The sequence below is a fragment of the Pan troglodytes genome, chromosome 8, assembly GCF_028858775.2.
Source record: "Pan troglodytes isolate AG18354 chromosome 8, NHGRI_mPanTro3-v2.0_pri, whole genome shotgun sequence".
Taxonomy (NCBI): Eukaryota; Metazoa; Chordata; class Mammalia; order Primates; family Hominidae; genus Pan; species Pan troglodytes.
In genome coordinates this window covers 58320901-58340764 of record NC_072406.2, presented here as the reverse complement: position 1 = coordinate 58340764, position 19864 = coordinate 58320901, and the positions used below count along the sequence as shown (strand labels likewise).

The 19864-nt window shown below is 46.3% G+C and overlaps 1 protein-coding gene across 10 annotated transcripts in view; it reads left to right on the top strand.

Annotated features, from left to right (window-relative positions):
* MARCHF8 (membrane associated ring-CH-type finger 8) overlaps positions 1-19400 on the top strand; it is a 138194-nt gene extending 118794 nt beyond the window's left edge. For 6 of the 10 annotated variants that reach the window (XM_009458402.5, XM_054659491.2, XM_009458405.5 and 3 more), the window contains 5 exons: positions 9666-9754; positions 9997-10842; positions 12573-12753; positions 14717-14864; positions 15444-19400. In XM_009458402.5, coding sequence (XP_009456677.2) covers positions 9666-9754; positions 9997-10842; positions 12573-12753; positions 14717-14864; positions 15444-15748 — 1569 coding nt within the window. In that variant the 3' untranslated portion in view covers positions 15749-19400. The remainder of the gene's footprint in view (positions 1-9665; positions 9755-9996; positions 10843-12572; positions 12754-14716; positions 14865-15443) is intronic. The other 4 variants (XM_063780624.1, XM_009458407.4, XM_001159562.6 and 1 more) reach the window with 2 other exon arrangements.
* Positions 19401-19864: the final 464 nt, after the last annotated feature.

Genomic DNA, 19864 nt, shown 5'->3' with positions numbered 1-19864 from the left:
ACTCAGGTGACGTGAGGTGACTGCCTGTTCAGGACGTTGTGTCCTGTGCCACCACTGCCCCCACCTGCAGGCTGTCTTACCATTTGACAATATGTCTCATCTCTAACATGGAGACAAGGAGGCCATGCAGAGTTTACGAGGATTGCACACATTGAGATTTTGTCCAGCACCTAACTGTGTGCCAGAAATTGTGCTTTGAATGCTGAACCAAACAGCAGAGGGAAGTACGCAGACCTCTATACGATACCACGGATGGAGAGAATTCCTACAAAGGGAACAGTAAGGAGCTTAGGTAGAGAATTACAGGGAACCCAAGTTGAAGGACTGCTCAGAGAAGATGTGGCTCAGGAGAGGACACGTAAAGCAGATGTGAGAGGTGGAAAGGAGCCAACCAGGATGAGGTTAAACTGTAGTAGAAAGATCATTTGTCACCTGCTTGGAAAATCCAGTACTTTAGATGGACAATGAAAGGCATCTTCAGTGGCTGGGGGTGATGGCTCTCATGGCACCCTATTGCAGGTGCCTGTAACCACAAGATTGTGTTGACTGTGGCTGTTCATGTGAGTACTTTGGCCTAAAATCCTATAGAGACTGATTGAAATTCGCAGAGGAGGCTTAAACCCACTCTATTCAGCTGGAATTTCTTTAATACCAGGAATTGGCCTAGGCTAGGCTAATCATAGGGGCTGGACTTTTTGGAGCCTCTCTTGATGCCTCTCAGAGAAAGATTGTGGTGCAAAAAGGGCAGTACATAGACACAATGTTATTTTATCCCCAGGGAAGCCTTCTCATTCAACCCTGGGAATCAGACTTGGTCCAGGTGACACAATTTCTTGAGCAAGTTCATGATTGGCAGCACTTACCCCAGGGAGAAGGCAGTGGAAGCCTGTAGCATGGGTATCTCTCTGCCAGCCCCCTAGCCAGCCTGGCTCTGTAGGCTCTGGCAGTTGCCCAAGGCTGGGGCCTTGCAGACTGTGATATGTACCTCTTGTTAATCAAATATTCCTGGGTAGAATCAGACTGGACATGTTTAATGAGCAATTACAATGATTGCTCTATTGCTTGGCAAGCACATCTCAATGAATTTGAGCACTAACCCTCCTAGGCCTCCTGAATATTTTCCGGTTATTGTTGCCATTAGACAGGGATGAGATACAGCAGAATGTCACGTATCAGATGGACATTCCTTACAAGGAATTCTTGCTGACCCACTTTTATTACGCGAGGGCAGACCTGGATGTGATTGTCAAGACCAGGGTTTGCTTCTTTCTGTTTCTGAATGCAGAGTTGAGCAGTGACACGCTCAGGTTACTCAAAACTTATGGGTTACAAATAAGGCAAAATGTGCTTTCTTAATTTATTCTGAAGAAAACAGCTGTCCCAAAACAGGATATTTATTCCTAACTGACAAAAACAAAGGATGAATTGGAGGAGTTTCATGGCATCAGGTGGCCTCAGCACCACTGAGCCTCACTCGAATCCTGACAGCACTGAGGCAGTGTTTCCGTTCAGCTCCCCTTTTGCAAAGTTTAACCGACTGTCTTTGCAGTATTTTTTCATCTGACTGGTTACAGTTTAGTTTTTGGCTGAAGTTTGGTTCAGTCTCCTGAAGGTGGAAGGGGGGCAGGTTTAAAACAATTTCCCAATAATACCAAGATTATTTGCATTTTTCACTCTCATTCTTCCACAAGTATACAGCGGAGTTCCAGAAGCTAAGCAACATGCAGGATAGCATCTTCCTTAGCTGGTGGCATATGTTCCTGTGTTTTAAGATGTTCTAATATAGCAAAGATGGAGAGATGGAACCTGTGTAAACAAAAGCTCTTTGTGAGGGCCTCAGTAATTTTTAAGAGTTTAAGGAGGTCCTGTGGCCAACAAGTTTGAGAATCTCTGTTGTAGAGGCACAGTCTCCCCAGAGGGTAGCTGTTTAGTTCATTGAGTAAATGTTCCCTAAACACCTACTGTGTACCAGACCAATCAGCAACAGCTTCTAAGTTAACATATCCCAGTAACATCTTCTCATAAACCTTGATAGGTGCAATGAAAGAAATGAATAGGGTACAAGGATATGATAACAGGGATGAAAAGCCCTTTCTGAGGAGAAACCTGAGGAGGGGCCATCATGCTGGGTTGGAATGTGGGAGTGTTCCTGGGAGGAGGAGGAGGGGTGGGAAAGGCCACCAGTTGCCGGGAAAGGAGGGCCTAGGCCTAGAGGAAGTGAGGGTCATTTTTCCTGCCTGCCATGTTTCTGTCAGTAGTATACTCCGCGGCTCGGGGTTCGCTCTTAGAGTTCTGTGCATCTTGGGCCAGGGCTGGCCAGATGAGTAGCCTGAGCAGAAGCTGTTTTCTTCCCAGGTGGGTGGACGGTGGTTACCTTGGTTGGAATGAGGCATTTTGTAGCAGATATGAGACCTGCAGGTGTACTCTCTAGGTCATCAAGAATCAAGAGTGGTAGTCACACGGAAGTCTTGTTCCACATTGGAGGTGTGCCTGGAGTGGTGTGTGCTGCATTTCTGCATCTCCCTTGACTTTATTTGATCCTAGTAGCAGCCCTGTAGATTGTTGACCTCATTTTTTAAATGATTAAACTCCTGCTCGGTAGTGTGCTCAGTGGACTGGCCCCAGAACACAGAGGGAAGACTTTGGGGTCAAAAGCCAGTGCTTTGGCCACTGCCCCAGAATTCTCTCAGAGGAAATATTTTATTGCCTCTTGGCAATGAAAATGTATTTCGACTATATTTGAAAAGTTCAATATTTAAAGGAAATCAACAGTATTAAAGGGTCCTTGTGAGTGATAAGTAACTCACAAACACAGCCCCTTTCACCGTGTTATTTCTGGTGATTTTGGATTTTTATATGGTTACATCTTTAGTTTCTGGGACTGTGAAGCCACCTTTGCTCAGAAATCATTGTCTTCAATGTAATTTATTGAAAACAAGTTATATTTGCAAGATCCTCAGCTGCAGCATGGAGGAAGACAGTCCTGAAAAAGTCCCTTCAGCTGTGGCCTTCTGTCCCCTCCACCAGTGCTGTAATATATTCCCCTCATTGTTCTGGGGATTTATTGCTACTCAAGTAATTCTGACTCCCTTTAAAAGGCCACTGTAGAAGAGAATTCCATGTTAATGCTACTTGGTGTAAGCAATGCTAATGAGAGTCATTTATAATGGATATCATTTTAGCATTCAGTAGTTTTTAATTGTACATGCTTCTCTGTAAGTATATTGTATATACTTACTTTTTTAATGGTCAGTTTTAATTAATTGCCTTTGTGAAAGCTTGTTCTTGGCACAGCCCTTCATAAGAGTCAACATGTATTTATCAGAGCAAGCCACAGAAAAGCCACAGAATGGCCTCTTTTCTTTTAATTGTGGCTCATTTTTGAAGTTGAATACAACTGAGTATTTATCGAAAGCAGAGTTACTCATAATGAAGCATTGGTTTGACAGAGTAACTTCTGTGCTAAGCAGAAAGTTTGTCAAGATGTAATCTCAGTCTGCACATTGCAATATGTAAACACCAAGTGAGTTTATCTGGCTCTGTGGTATGAAGTCAGGCCTGCCGAGTTGACCGTTAGGAGCAGATCCCTATCTCTTAGTTTGGAAGTGGGAGGGCAGTAACCGCTAGCAATCTCATGAGCAGGAAGCACAAATAAAAAAGTGATCTGGTGAGCAAGATTTCTAAAACGGCCCCCAAAAATGTCCCCACAATTGCCTGGAACCTGGGAATGCATTGCTATTATTACTCCTATGATCATGTTGTGTTGTGTGGCACAGTTGACCTTAAAATAAGGGAGATTATTTGGGGTTATAAATACAGGCCCAGTGGAATCCCACAAGTGCTTAAAAAGCAGAGAACGTTCTCTGACTGGTGGCAGAAAGGGAAGTCAGAGAGATTGATACCGCAAGTGGGCTTTGAAGATGGGAAGGGGTCATGTGACTGCAGATGCATGTGGCCTGCCCCAGGTGGAGTCAGCCAGCAGATGGGCCCTCAGTCCTCAAGCTTCAGGGAGCTGTGTTCTGCCAACAACCTGAGAGAATGTGTAAACGCAGTCCTCCCGAGGCCTCCAGGAAGGAGGGAGACTGACCAGAGCAGAGAGTCTCAGCATGCGCATGTAGACTCCTAGTCTGTGGGAACTGTGAAGTGATACATTTGTGTAGTTTTAAGCCACTAAGTTTTGTTTACATAGCAACACACCTCTTATATGGGTGGCAAATGCTTTCCATGTAGAGGAAAACCTTCTTTCTAGAGATCTGTAAGAGCCATTTGCTTCTAGAGCCTCTGGGCCAACAGCCAACATGATCTCTTGATTTAGCCATCTTCTTCTTTTATTTTTTTTTGATAATTTTTATTTTCTTTGTAGAAATACAGTCAGGCAGTGACTTTCAAGTGACTTTGACCATGATCCAAAGTAAGAAGTAGCTTTTATATTGAAACCCAGTTCACTTTTGCATACACATCTGAGAGACAAAATTACCTCAAAAGACTTTATCCTTTTTATGTCAGATATACTCTGACATATTCTATTTTATTGTACTTTTAAAAACATAGGTCATCACCCACTACATTGATTTCTTTACCTGTCATCCCAAAGTCGGAAAGTTGTTGCAGTTGGTTGTGCTTCTGCAGTTTTGTTTTACTTTTTAAAATCATCAATCACCTGTTATTTTAAGAATAAATTTCTCTTTGGGAAATGTTGCTCAGTGTAAAGTGGCATTATGGTTTTGTGGGTCTCTGTGACAAGTCCATGTCCCTCCATCCAGGTTCCCTGGTCTCCCTCCTGGGTAGTCTGTGCAGCACCAGCACAGATGGCAGTGGTGCCTCTCTCTGCTTGTTTCACTTTGTGTGTTCATTACTGGACATAATGAGAACTTTTCCCATTTTTTTAATGACTGCTGATATTTCTTTCTGTAGATGGAACAGTGTTGCCTCAGCTCCAAGGTGATGGGCATTTAGGGTGATTCCAGCCGTTTGCTGTCACAAACTAGTGCAGTGTACAAACCTCTTCCCGCAGGTGTGTGAGGATGAATTCCTAAAAGAATTGCCGAGACAAAGTATATGTGCCTTTGTCATCCTGAGGGCAGTTGTCATCCTGTGGAGGTTTACCATTTGCTCTCCCACCAGCAATGTATAAGCATACCTGCTTCCCAACACTTCTGCCAACGCATATTATTTGATTAATTTTCTTGGCTGATAATGGTATCTCATTGTAGTTTTAATTTGTATTTCTCATTGTGAGAGAAATGAAGCATCTTTTCATGTTTTGAGAGCCACCTGTGCATCTTTTCCCATTGTTTCTGTTAAGTCATTGATTTGCAGTACTGTAATTTGTGATGAGTTGTAAACATGAGCTCTTCTGGCCTCCTAACCATCCTTATCCAGCCTGTCTTCACGTTCCTCCTTGCCTAAAAACAAGCTCACTCAAACAGATCATTCCTGTGGCCCTCTCCCTTTTGAGATAAATCAGATGGGCAAATTTGCTTTTATTAGGGGCCTGAGACCCAAATGTTTAAAAGTAGCTTAGCTGATGAGTGAAAAGGAGGCCCAGTTGGGGGTTGCACAGAAAATGAGGGGCGTGGGTAATAGAGGAGGCTGGGCAGTAACCTGGCAGAAGGCGCCAGAGGCCAAGGAAGGTGCGCTGGTGTCCTGCAGTGAGAAGGATGTGTGTGCTATCAACTGGGTAAACACACTGCTATAGCTGCTCCAGCGACAGCAGGCACTCTCAGAAGGGAACTGAGAAGGGGAATGCCAGTTTCTGCCAAGGATATATGGAAAAGTTTTTTTTCCCCGTATGTTCTTTGGCAACCTTGTTAAAATCATTTAAAATGGTGAATTTGATAACAAAGCCAGCCACTAAGAGACTTGGATGTAGCAAAACAAATTGTCAAAAAGTATTTATCATTTCTAAGAAATAAAATAAACTGGGATTTAGGCTTGGATAGAAATCCAGAGGTTTGTTTTGGCATAATTAATTACAACATCTGAAGAAGGGAGGATTTTTACAAGAATTTTTTTTTTGTAGTGAGATTGCTTTATATTCCTTTTCATGACTGGAAAGTCTGTCATTTGGCAACCCGCAAAGAACTTCAGGAACAGAGGGCCTAAGTTTTCTTGACACATTTGGATTTTTGCATGATGAACAATTGCACTTTTATTAGTAATTGTCGAGTCGTGTGTGGTCTGATCCTATGGAGAGGAGAGTGTAGGTGTTCTCTGGAGCTAGTACTGCCCCCGGCTCCCACGTGCCACACTGCCTGCTGCTTTCAGAAAGAGCAGGACGGCTGGTCCTGTCCCATCTAGTGAGGTCCTGTCCCATCTAGTAAGGTTCTGTCCTGCAGAGCTCCTAAGAGGGGATTGCTGGCCTTTGATTACACTGGCTTCCAGAATCTGACCATGGAACCATTATTTGAAGCTGTCAGCTTTATTTTGTTGTTGATCAGGCCAGTCTTTTAGGTCTTTGTTGGTTGATAGATTTCTCTCAGGTCTATAGCAGCAACAAATAAAGCTCTTTAAAATTATTTTCTTGACCATTCTGCCTGTGGATTGGTTCTGACCTTTGAAATGTTTGCTGTCCTTTAGATCGTGACAGAAGGAGCCTCTTCTGGGAGCTGTGATGACCCCACAGATCTCACTGGTTTTCTTGCTTTTATTGGAGGAGTTAGCATTTGCTGAAGTTTATATTTATGTAAAATAACAATAAGTAGATTTTAAAATTTTTCTTTAAATTCTATGATCTAAAGAAGAGAGACTCTTTCTCTGTCATTGGGAGGCTTGATGAGGATCGGACATACCTGCTGAGAGTATCCTGTAATGTTTTCATAAGATTGGAAATGGTGAAATGAGAGCAGAAATGTAGGCAGAGGATGCTAAGGCTGTTTCCTGTTTCCTAAGTAAAACTGAGCAGGGCAGAATCTCCCCAGCCCTGCCAGAACTCCCTTCCTCCTTGGGTCCGCTGTCACTGTCATGCTGGCCTTGACATCTGCTACAAGTGCACACACATGGGGAACCACACAGGGAAGTGAACACATGTCCTGACGTGTGTGTGTGCCTGGTGTGGCTGCTTCCTTGATCCAGGCTTTGTTCTGTTACGAGGCTCTGCCCTCCTACCTTCAGGCCTTGCTCCTCATCATGGGCATGCAAGGATGGAATCGTTACCCCAGAGTACACTTTTTGACTTGGATTACTTGTCGTTTAGTACTGGAGTTCAGAACTTTAATTTCCCATCAGAAACCTGCCTCCTGGACCCAGGACACTGACCTTGATTGGGCACGATTTTCCAGATAAGACCTCACCTCCTCCCAACAGGGTTTGCCTTCCCTTCAGAATACAGGAAAGTACACGTGGTTCCAAGAGGACCATGCTCTTACTAAGATAAAAGGGAGGAGGGTGACTAGGTACTTTCCTCTGCTGCCATCCCTTGAAGGAAGGGGGCTTCCTTCAATGCCTCATCAGTTCCAGGGAGTATGCTTGACCCAGCAACACAGAGGAAGAAGTGACCTCATAGCAATGAGGGGCAAGCATGTGGATATTGCTGGGTATTTCTTCCTCAGAGTCTACCTGGGGACAGGTGATGAAGACGCTCACTTCTCTGCAATACACCATGATCAGGCTTTGGTCTTCATGACACATTTTAGCCTTGCCTATGTGTGTTGAACAGAGCTGGTCATCCTCAGAAATAACAGAAGAGAGCAATAAGTACAGGAAGGCTTTCAGTCCCAGAATAGTGTTAGGACTAAATGTCAGAGAACAGGGGGACTGTAGGAGTTTGGGGACCTTAGCATGGATACCCTCTCAATCTGCTCCCCTGTGGTATAAACAGTAAAGCCCATTGTACTAAAAGGCCTTGAGTGCTTGTCTCTGGGGCAGGTGGAGCCAGTGATGGGTGCCCCGAGAGGAGGATGCTGGAGAGGGGACAGTGTCTAAGGCAGTTGGAGAAAAAGGACAATGGCTTATGCAGTCAGGCCTAGAAGATGCAAGGGATGTCACAGCATACTGTCCACAGGCATCCCTAGATGTCTCTCATTTTGTTTCAGGAAGAATATTGACAAAGGTAGTGATGGGAGGGTTATTTCAAGGATGCTATTTTCATGTGTCCAAGTAAACTTAAGATTTCTAAGAACTTTGACCTCTAATGCTTTTAAAGACCGTGTACCTCATGCCCATATGCACGTTCAGTTAGAAAATAAATGTAGATTCTTTGGTGAATTCGAAGATGTGCTCATGGAGTGGCACAGCGTGATCTCAGTGTACACATGAAGCATGCTGATGAGAGCCTCTTGGATCTTGTTTCTTCAGGTGGACTTGCATTAAAGTGCTGTTGAATCTCTGCACTGGGAGTGGGAGCAGCCATGCGATGGATGCCTTAATCCGAGTGCCATCCTGGCTCTCTCCAGGCTGCTTCATTTGCTGTGAGGGGTAGGGGGAGGAGGAGTTTCCGGGCAATGGCCCTATCTGTTCTGGTGGTTGACCAAGGGTCGGGGGTCCCAAAGGTGGAGTTCCAGGATGAGAGTGCACCCTTGGGGATGGTACTTAGAAAGAGTGGGGACTAGGCCTCAGCCAGGGAATGGTGGGCCAGGGTGGAGCTCCTTTGTATCAAGGAGTTAGGGCCAAGGGCCATGCAGGTGGGCCTGCAGAAGGTGGGTGGTGATATGGCCTTTCCGGTGATAACAGACTCGTGGCACTGTTTTCCTGGGGCTGTTGGGGTTGCATGGAGCAGATTCTCACTCAGGCTTACTGTCTTAAGGAGGGAAGAATGCTTTTTTATGAATAGGCATAGGTCTGTGGGGCTGTGGAGCCTGGGGAATCCGAGGCTGGCGTGGGAGTCTGGGGCCCTCTAGCGGTGGTGGTGCATTCTCAGCTCAGTGCCACTCACTGTCCCTATTTCTCTCTGTCCATTTCTCTCCTCACTGCAGTGCTTCCTCTCCTTCCTAGATTTTTTTCTCTAAGTTTGACTATTCACCACCCCAGAGACTCTGTTCTATCCCATGACCTCTTGCTGTACTTTCTTTCAAATCTAAATTTTCTTGATTATTTTTCTTAATTTACAGTTTCAAGATTAGACCTATTGGGAGCATTCTGTGCTCTACCTCAGCCCCTGGTTGAGCTATGGATTGGTGTCCCCCATGGTAACGTGGTCTGGACTCCCTTTTGTGTGAAGAGCTGTGGCAGGGCAGTGAGGTTTCGTGGAACTCAGGGAGCATCTGGCACTATGTATGAGGTTGTGAGGTGGGAGAGAGCTCTTAAATCTACCAGCCTTGTTGATCTTGGGAACTAGGAGAGAGTGCTAGGGAAGCCAGTGCCAGCAGGCCTGGAGCCTCATATTTCTTTGGCATTTGTATGATACCTTCTAGTACTTCGTTTTTCGACTTACATATGAACTAACTCAATTTAGATGCTTAGAAAATAAACGGCCACTGGACCTACAAGAGATTAGTAGTGGTGTTCCATAGCCTTAGACATTTCTTACACTTTTATCCACAGATAAGAAAAAAATAGTGATATTTTATTTGTTTTGCCAAGGCTTAGAAGGATCTAATATGTGTTACTCGTTGAGCAGCGGGAAGCAGCAGACATTTCTAGGGTTTCTCCCTGTCACCATTCAGGAGACAGTGCACACAATCCCCTTGGCTCTTACCTGAACACTGACCACAGGTCTGTCATTGCAGGCTGGGAGTCCTCCGTCAGCATCAACTCCGGCTCCGGTGTCCTCCTTCTCTCGCACTTCTATCACGCCATCCAGCCAGGACATCTGCAGGTAACACTCTGCTTCAGATGCTGCCATGATCAATGTGCAGCCAGAAATAAGCATTAGTGTCTGTAGGTTCTTGAATTTCCATTTGCTTAATCAATCTGCCTTTGGTCTAAACAGTTGGCGAGTTTTATGTGTGGTTTGCTCACCAAGTTACCCATGCTAGTCTCATTTCTTCACTATGATGTCTATTCTCTTTTAAAATTGTTTTTACTTTCTGTGCTTTTATCCCACTGTTCTGCATGCAGTTCCAGTGCAGTGTTTTCTGAGTGTTGTCACCACAGTTCCGTGCAGTCTGCTGTTGTCTTGAAAGCTCCTCACTGCCAGAGTTCTCTGACACAAGGGCTCACTGTGACAGTTATCTGTAAGGACACATTACAGGCGTCAAACAGAAATTCCTTTGGTTCAGAATGGGCCCAGGCCTTGAAGCCTGCTAAGAATACCAAAGCCAGAAGAACACTAAAGTTCTCAAGGTCCCTCAATGATGTGGGTGAGAAGGCGCAGGATACTTCAGAAAGTTTTGCCTATGTGGAAAGAACTTGTTCTGAAGGGAAATTAATACTCCCTCAAGATACGTGTCTCAGAACTAACAGGTTTCATCATAAAGAAAAAAGAACCCTGAACCACAAACCTCTTGGCAATTCCAAACATTCTTGTGTTTCATGCCTTTCTGCCAGTCGCTCAACTGCCTCAGAGGTGGAAGCTGGCAAGGGGGGCAGGCCCGGCCTGCTGCTGGAAGAGAAGGCAGATGGTGAGGCCACGTCCCGAAGCCGGCGACTGCTCCAGTACCTGTTCTCACTCTCGCACGGCTCGAGCGCCAGCAGCCTGCACAGGTTCCATGAGCTGGAGAGCTGCGCTGCTCGCCTGCACACTGCCAAGTCCTCCAGCAGGCTGGCAGGGAGTATGGGCTTCTGCTCTGACGAGATGGGAGACGACGACGTCTTTGAGGACAGCACATCTGCAAAACTGAAGAGTAGGGTTCTGCGGGCGCCCCTCTGCTCCACGGAAAAGGACAGCGACCTGGATTGTCCTTCTCCCTTCTCTGAAAAATTACCCCCCATATCTCCCGTGTCCACGTCAGGGGATGTCTGCAGGTTGGTTTGCCAGGAAATGCCATTCTAGCCATCTCTGCTCGCGTCGGGAACCTCATCTTGCTTTAATATGTGAAGTTTCAGGAAAATGAAGTAATAGGAAGTTGTAACCAGTTGTGGGTTGATCGTTTTCTCCAGAAGAATGGAGTATCAATATCATTTGAAAAACTTAATTTTTATGATGTGAGTCCCAAGATAGTTTTACAAATGATAAAAGAGGAAGAAGCTGGCTGGGCGCGGTGGCTCACGCCTGTAATCCCAGCACTTTGGGAGGCTGAGGCGGGCGGATCACCTGAGGTCGGGAGTTTGAGACCAGCTTGGCCAACGTGGCGAAACCCCGTCTCTACTAAAAGTACAAAAATTAGCCGGGCGTGGTGGCGGGCATCTGTAATCCCAGCTACTCAGGAGGCTGAGGCAGGAGAATTGCTTGAACCCGGGAGGCGGAGGTTGCAGTGAGCCAAGATTGCGCCATTGCACTCCAGCCTGGGCAACAAGAGTGAAACTCTGTCTAAAAAAAAACAAAACAAAACAAAACAAAAAAAGAGGAAGAAGCTACACATATTAAAGGCCAAGCTGACTCTTCTAAACTAAAAATAAGTAGACTTTGCATAAAGAAACTGGGAGAAAGAAACTAGTATCTTCAGTTTTCCAGCCTGATGGTCCAGATTTTAAGCATTGTTGCATCTCCCAGCCTCTTTTTTAACCCTTGCTCCCTACCTACCCCCAAAAGGTGTGTGGGGACTGGCTGTTCTCCAGTGGCTCCTTCCTTCCTTCTTTTTAACTGAGGTGTAGCCACCTATGTCCCATCCTAATTCTGTTTCCCCCCTTTATCTTCCCTTGTGCAGCATCCTTGTCTGGCCTCCATAATTCACTTTTTTGTCATGACTCTTGTGCCCTCCTCATTCTGATCTTTCTCCAGTCTCCGCTCCTTAGTGCCAGCTGTCATCATTTCTAACATTTGGATCAGAGATCCCCTCACTAAAACAGCCTGAGAGCCTGGCTCCTTCCAGGACGAGTGCCCCAACCTGTTCTCTAGCTGCTGGAAAAGACCCCTCTGTTTCTTAAAAGCCTGTTAAGTTCCTTCAGGCTAGTAGCTACACCTTGTTGCATACTTCCTTGGAAATAGAGAGTGCTTTCAAATTAATTTCTCACTTATTGCTACTAGTAGTCCCAAGAAAAAGAGATGAAATTGCGGCATCTTATAATGGTGAGTGTTTTAGGTCTAGGAGAGAGATACTGTCATCTTTGTTTACTTGCTGAGAGACGACAGAAATGTGTAGTTGTGGGGTATGAAGGTAAAGTCAGTGATTATAGCTAAAAAGCAAATGTCATTTAAGGTCACTGGTATTTTTGGATGTTGGAATGCAGGTTTTGTTTTACATAGAAATTTTCCCTCTAATTATTTTACCATCTTATGTTCTGGAAAATGATTCCATGTTGCTTTAAATTCATCTTTCAGTGAAGTTCTTATTTCTTACCAAAAAATGACGGCTTTGTCATTTCTTACATCGTTTTTTCCTTTCTGTTGCCAAATGCCCTCCAGACTTTCCATGTTGGTGCGGTAAGCTAGACATTTTTAGTTTGTAGTGATTGTGTTTGTATGTTTTTGTGCCCATAGCACTTCTGTAATGTTCGTTTCTGAGTTTCCTTTGGGGGGATTGACCTGCCACTGAAGCGTCAGCTTCCCTGTCATGGGACTGTCCTTGGAATGACAGATTTTCCTTCCACCATAGGATCTGCCACTGTGAAGGAGATGATGAGAGCCCCCTGATCACCCCCTGCCACTGCACAGGAAGCCTCCACTTCGTGCACCAGGCCTGCCTGCAGCAGTGGATCAAGAGCTCCGACACGCGCTGCTGCGAGCTCTGCAAGTATGAGTTCATCATGGAGACCAAGCTGAAGCCGCTGAGAAAAGTACGTGGGAGGAAGGGATGCTTCACCCTTCCTGAAACCAGTGACCCCCAGAAAGCTGGTGTCTCAGATCAGGAGGTCATGGCTTGCCTGCGTTCATTTCCTTAAAAAGCTGGGGCTGGTGCTTACATTTGCATTGTAGAGATTGTTGTTTCTGGTGCTGATTTTCAAGTCCCTCTTCTCAGGAAGAAGCTCTTTCTGACCATTCATAATCCTTCTTTTCCCTTCAAAGTAAGACTGCTTGCTTGTCGGTGTCAGTCATCTGGCCTTTGACTACAGACTGTTTGTGACATATCTTAGCACCTAATTTTATACATATTAACTGTTGATGTCCTGCTTCTCTGATTAGGACTGTCTGTTGGAGATTAGTATCTCCCCAGCACCCAGCACAGTGTAGCACACAGTAAATTTATTTGTATACACCCATGATAACTATTTGCTGGATGGGAGTGTGAGTAGGTGGATAGGGAAAAGAAAGGAAGCACAAACGTTGCGTGATGTGCAACTGTCTTCAGAAAGGACCCACAGGCGTTGCATGACACGCAGCTGTCTGGAGGCCCATGTCACTGCTCCCTCTGAGAGGAGCTTTGTCCGCCACACTGGCTTCCTGTTTAAATGTTGACTGTTTCATATATCTCTCTAGATGCCCAGCACAAAAGGTTTTGTCTGGAAGAATAAAAAACTGTTCCTATCTCAGAACATTAATATATAAATTGCAAGATAGTCACATAATCAAATACTAGCCAATTAAATGCTAAATGATGTGCTGGTAGAGCATATCAGTCATTCAGAAAAGGAAATGCTCATTATGAGCTAGAGTGCTGGGGAAGTGGAGCGATGGTAGCCTCATAGGGTGTTTGGGTTTTAGAGCAGTTCTTGAAGGATCACTAGGATTTGGAGGCAGAGTGCAAGGAGTTTAGAGAGGTCAGGCTGTCTGTGGAGTAAACCATACCCTAGAAAGGTGAAGGTGAACATTGACAGGGTGTCAAGCTACGTGCGTTGTAGGAAGTAGCAGGGAGCATGGGGCACTGAGGCACTGACTCTGTATTATAGGTAGGAAGACCAGGGAACTTGCTAGTGTATAAAATCCCAGCAGAAAACAACCAGATGTTAGAGAAGGCTTGTGCAAACTGCTTAAAAAAATGTTTTGCCCAGTAGAAACCTTGTAATTTATTGGGTGCCTACTCTATGCTAATCTCTCAACATGGGAAGTCCTTGAGGCTCTATTTTCAACTACCCTGCATAGACTCATCTGGAAAGAGGCTGTGACTAGGGTTGGCAAAGGATATGTGCAGAGTGTTTACACATTGTTCTTTCTCTCTACCTTTATGTGTTTTCTCCTGATTCGGAAACCAGTAAATGAAAAAGAAAGTCTGGCTATTTGGAGTAAATTAATGAGCTCCTAGAGGAGATGGGACTAGCAGAGTCTGCTTGTACCAGGAACTCTTAGCGTCGATTTCGAGCTGTTGCTGCCAAAGTAGCAAGGACCAAAGAGTGAGCGTCTTCTGCCATTCACCTTCACAATGTAGTGTGACCCATCTGCTAGTGTGTTGTGGCATCATCAACCCTCTTCTTCCGCTCGTCCATGCCAGTCAGCACATCAGGGAGACTTAAAACGTAGCACCTGGGTCCTGGGCCAACATACTGTTTTCATTAGGACTGAAATCATAGAATTCTTTATCAGGCCATCTTACGTCTGCTTGCAAGAATAAGCAGACAAGGGGATTTTTGATGGTAGTTCTGCATTCATCTTGATCCTGGCTTCTTTTCATTGCATAGAAAGTTGGCTGCACCTGGTACCTGGTTGAAGCCAAGTGGTTTTAGGAGAACAATACTTGGGGGAATGCATCTAGTTTGGGAAGGGAGAAGTGGGGCGGAAAGCCAATCTTACCTACCTACAATGCTCTCACCCCACCGGAGCCCTTCCCCAGAAGCCTAAGCCTCACACTCTGTGTTGTCTTTCTAGTGGGAGAAGTTGCAGATGACGTCCAGCGAGCGCAGGAAGATCATGTGCTCAGTGACATTCCACGTCATTGCCATCACATGTGTGGTCTGGTCCTTGTATGTGCTCATTGACCGTACTGCTGAGGAGATCAAGCAGGGGCAGGCAACAGGTGAGTTCTCAGGCTGGAGCAAGCTCAGCATGGGGGCCGGGATAGCTCACAGGAGTCCTGGGGTCAGAGGATTTTCCAGTTAGCCAAAAATGTCTGGGTTTCCGGAGGAGGGACGTCAGTTAGGAGGCACTAGCCTCCTTTTTGGCATTTCTTTTGCTGTGGTGGTAGTTTTTGAAACCCAGTCAGGAGAGTTCATATTCTGGAGCATGAGAATCTCTGCAAACTACGTCCTATAAAAGCAGGAAGTAGCTGGACACTGTCTTCCACTCTTCTTTGACTGAGCAACATTGGATGAGTTGTGAATCCATTGGTCAGTTGTGCAGGCTTGTGGTCCCCAGATACTTAAGGAGGCTGTGGGATGGAGGATTGCTGAGGCTCAGGAGTTCAAGGCTGTAGTGTGCCATGATCACACCTGTGAATAGCCACTGCACTCCAGCCTGGGCAACATAGCAAGACTCCATCTCTTAAAAAACAACAACAACAACAAAGAATCAGTTGATTATGGGAAGTTCAGAAGTTGTGTTTTTCTTTACTTCATATCTTAAATAAAATCTAATAGGCTGAGTTTTTCCCTTCCAGGAATCCTAGAATGGCCCTTTTGGACTAAATTGGTGGTTGTGGCCATCGGCTTCACCGGAGGACTTCTTTTTATGTATGTTCAGTGTAAAGTGTATGTGCAATTGTGGAAGAGACTCAAGGCCTATAATAGAGTGATCTATGTTCAAAACTGTCCAGAAACAAGCAAAAAGAATATTTTTGAAAAATCTCCACTAACAGAACCCAACTTTGAAAATAAACATGGACATGGAATCTGTCATTCCGACACAAACTCTTCTTGTTGCACAGAGCCTGAAGACACTGGAGCAGAAATCATTCACGTCTGATTGTGTGCGGGTTGTCATTTTCCTGGACATCCATGGAGAGCTGAAGGAAATTGTTTACTGCCAATTGTATACCTTTCTTATGTCCTTTAATAGCATAGACTGGACAGGTGACTATTTATAGTGGCTTCTCTTTTTCTAAACCCTCCTTAGTCTCCTAGAAAACCTTCCTGTGGGCCGGGCATGCCTGGGTCCTGCCTCTGCCTGGCAGCTCTGTGGGAAAGTGGAAGACCCCATGATGACATCATGGGGAGCCAGCAGAGTTCCTGCCCATGGTCTTGAGCTGAATGAGAGAATAAAATGCCAATCCCAAGGGAAGAGGAGGAGCAGGGGTGCCCAGGCCCTGATACCCAGCCGCCTCCAGCTTGCAGTGGTCCCCAGCCTGGAGCAGAGCATTGGGGAATGTCTAGCCATGACAGGAGGATTCCCTCTGCACCACGGCGAACCCCAGGAGATGGTATTGAAACAGACCCCCAAACACAGACTCCTGCCTGCCCTCTGCCGATGCTGCCTCCTCCATGCTCTTGAGCAGGTGGGGCCATGGTGCTCTGTGGTGGCGCATGATTCACTGAGCAAACAGCACTTTACAGAAGAAAATCTTTATTTTGTAATATGTGTGTCCAGTGGGATTGACACTCAAAAAAAGTCTCACTTAGAAATCTTCCCTTCCGTAGCTTTGTATCTCCTTTACATCATGAGAGATCAAAAACCCATTTTGCCTTACATATGCTAAGAAGCGTGGCATTCGTTCTGTTCATAAAACAGACTCATGACTTTAAGACAGGACAAGCAGGCCAGAGGCTTTTTTTTTAATCACAGATCTCATGGGAATTAATGGATGCTAAATGGCAATTAAAGCATGATTCCTATGCTTTTGAGCCTGTTTTATGACAAGGTGTTACTTTGTAGACTTGGCCCGTACATTTCTTTTTTGTCAACACTGAAAAAGAACAGTTTCTGAGATCGAAATGGAAGGAAAGGAAGTGAGTAATGACAACAAAACTGAATATTTAAAAAATATTCCTTTATAGTTAAATCTCTCCAGTTGGTGCTGGCTTCACATTGAAAGAGCAGCCATGTGCCACCCTGGCCGGGGTGTGTGCACTGCATGCAGGTTCTCCCTTGCATGCAAGATGGGTGCTGGCCCACTGTGAGGCTTCTGCTCGGGGAAGTTCTGTGGAGTCACTACCAGGGCCAAGAGGCAGGTGGGCTGGCTCTGGGACGAGGGCCAGGTGTGAGCAAACTGCCAGGGTCCGCTGTGCCACTGCTCCCCGGCCACATGCCCGCCCAGCTGTCGCCTTAACTGGACTGAACAGACAGGATCCTTCAGGGCCCTTGGCCCCACTCTCAGTGCATTCTGTCATCAGGGATTACCACCTGTACCATTTTCATAAAACAAAACCAAAATCACTACCATCAAATGGCCTTGTCCCTCTAAAAAGTCTGCTTAAAATTCTGTTTTTAAAACCCAGTTTCCTAGTTTTCCAGGCAAATAGTTACCTCCGGGAAAGTTGCCGGGGGGGGCCTGAAGCACAATGTAGCGCAGATGCTTCCTTTCCAGGCCATTCTCTCACCCAGCCTGCACGGAGGAGATGGGAGATGCTGGGGGTCCTGCCCTCAGTCTTTCTGGGCCTTAGGCGTTTCGTTCGTCCTGCTAAGGGGATGAAGCAAACACAAGGTGATTCCTTTGCCTTTCAGAGTGGAAGCCCTGGAGTTTGTTTTGAAGGCCAGGAGGCTGAAGGATCTCTAAGCTACGGTGTGGGCTTAATAGCAGCAGGCTTTGTCCTCCTGTCTCCTCCAAGCCAGTGTCTGATTCCTTGGCAACACAGGTCTTAGTCTGTGGAGTGGCTCTGCTGTGGCCTTCCTCTGGCCGGGCAGGCACTGTCCAGCCATAGCCAGCTCCTGAGAATAGGTCAGCCTCTCCTTTCTGTCTCCCAGGGCACATCCAGCCCGTGCCTGTGTTCACTGTGCCCCGAAGTGCAATTACCCATACCCCTTCTCAGCCTGGGGACCCCAGGCAACCACAGACTGTCCACTCAGGGGAGCTGAATCCCAGGTCAGCCCTGCCAGTGTCCCTTAGGAACTGCGCAGGCAAGGCCCCTGGTTTTGTATACTTGTTCCTGCCACCCAGCAGTAGATGAGTGTTTCAGGTGAAAACCAGGATAGATTTTCTAAGTGTGAATCCCCACTTCACATATGGAACCCCTTATGCCGAACTTGAAAAGCACCAAGACTTCCTGTAGACAAGAAAGTGCTTAGGTAGGGACAGCCCCTGGGCAGCCCACCCAATGTAGCTGGCACCCCACTATGGCAAAGGTGCCTTGATAACTGAGCCCTGTATCCCTCCCATGCCCAACCAGATTCTCATGGGAAGCCCTCTCCCTTCTTTTCTGCCTAACACCATCTCATCGTTTCTGGCCTCACTGTGGACAATCCACACACATTCTTCTTTCCTCTCCTGGCGGGGCACAGAGCCACCCCCTTGCCTTTTCTTTTCTTGAAGGTTCTAGTTCAGCTCCTGATTCATCAGACCCTTCTAGCCCCCTGCATCTAGCAGTGAAGCATGAAGCCTGGTGGGGATGTGGTACTCCCATGTGGTGTGGCCACCGGCTCTGCCAGTGTTCCTGTAGCCTTGGAAAACTTGCTCTCTTGGTTCTTTTGGGTGCTGTGTACTCCCCAGCTTCCCCCCTTCCCCCCCATTTTGCACCTGGGTTTAGTGAAAGGATGGCATTTGGTTGACCCATATAGAAACCCAGAATGAGGTCTCAGGGCCAGGAGGCCTGGTATTTGTAGGCCAGGTAAGGGGAAGAGGCAAGTGGTCTGGGGTATCACCAGCCAGCCCTCTCTGATTTGGCCTCTACTCCCCATAAGTCACAGTACCATAAGCAGGCTTCTGGCCTCAGCAATTTGGTCTTTGTGCCCAAGTTTATTGTGAGAATTTCCTGAAAACTCTATAAAAGGTCTCTTCCTACTGTAGGCCTCTAATGTTTCTCCCCTTTTTGCTTCAGTCCACTCTTCAGTCTTGTCGGCCTAGTTTTCACACCTGCACATGTGTCCTACCTGGCCACAGGCATGCAGGCCTCAGGCAGCTGGGCCAGTTTGGGAGCCTCGGTGATGTCTGCACGATCTGGGGCTGCCTCTGCACCCCTGCTGTGGGCTTCAGGGTTGGAGAAGGGCTGGGACCAACCGGGTGAGATCCACAAGTCTCTGGATGTGGCTGAAGGCAAATACACAATTGAAGTACTTTCCGTTTTGAAGTGCTTTCCCTTTTGAATCGGGTTTGAAACATGCAGCTTCCGTCTCTAGCCCAAGGAAAGACCAAAACATAGGGAAATAAAAGCATTTATCTTTGTCTTGGAAGTAATTGTTGAAGTTGTGCAGTTGATCAGTGCACAGTTAGATGCAATGTTTATAGAAATTGATTGTTAAACCAAATTTACACTGGCATGTGTGGTGTAGTTTCTAAAAGGCACTTCACATTTGAAATTTTTCTTACCTTAGAAAGTTTCTAGTGATCTAAATGTCTAGTTTTGTATTCTTTTGTGTATGTTCACTGTTTCTCAGTATTACCACTTGAATAATTCTCTGTACGGGGGGGTTTGTGCTATACACTGGGATGTCTAATTGCAGCAATAAAGCCTTTCTTTAAAAAGGAGTTTTGCCATGAGAGTGTTTTGCTGCAGGGAGGCTGGGGACGTTGGCAGGCACTCCGGTTCCCTGACCTCCTTTCCAGGGTTGTCTGGCTTACACATCAGGAAATAATATGTGGCTCCTGGAGGTGTGTGTTTTCCTCAGCCTCCCTCAGGCACGTGTGTTGGGGGTGGGCTGGCAGTGTCTGGACGAGTGTGTGGGATGGGAGTGAAAACAGGCATTTCTCACAGGTGTGCTTGCTTCAAACATCCCGATCCTACCTGAGCTCACCACCCTGAGAGAAGGCAGACTTGAGTCTGTCGCTGCATGACCACGGAGCACTTGATTATGATCCAGCCTTATCCATAGAAATTTGTCCTGACCCACAGCCCAGCTGAGAAAGCACCAGGGAGACCAGCAGGGTTGCCAGTGACAGCTCTGCCACGCTGCATCCCCTGGCTCTGGCAAGGCCTCTGAGGGAGGGCAGTG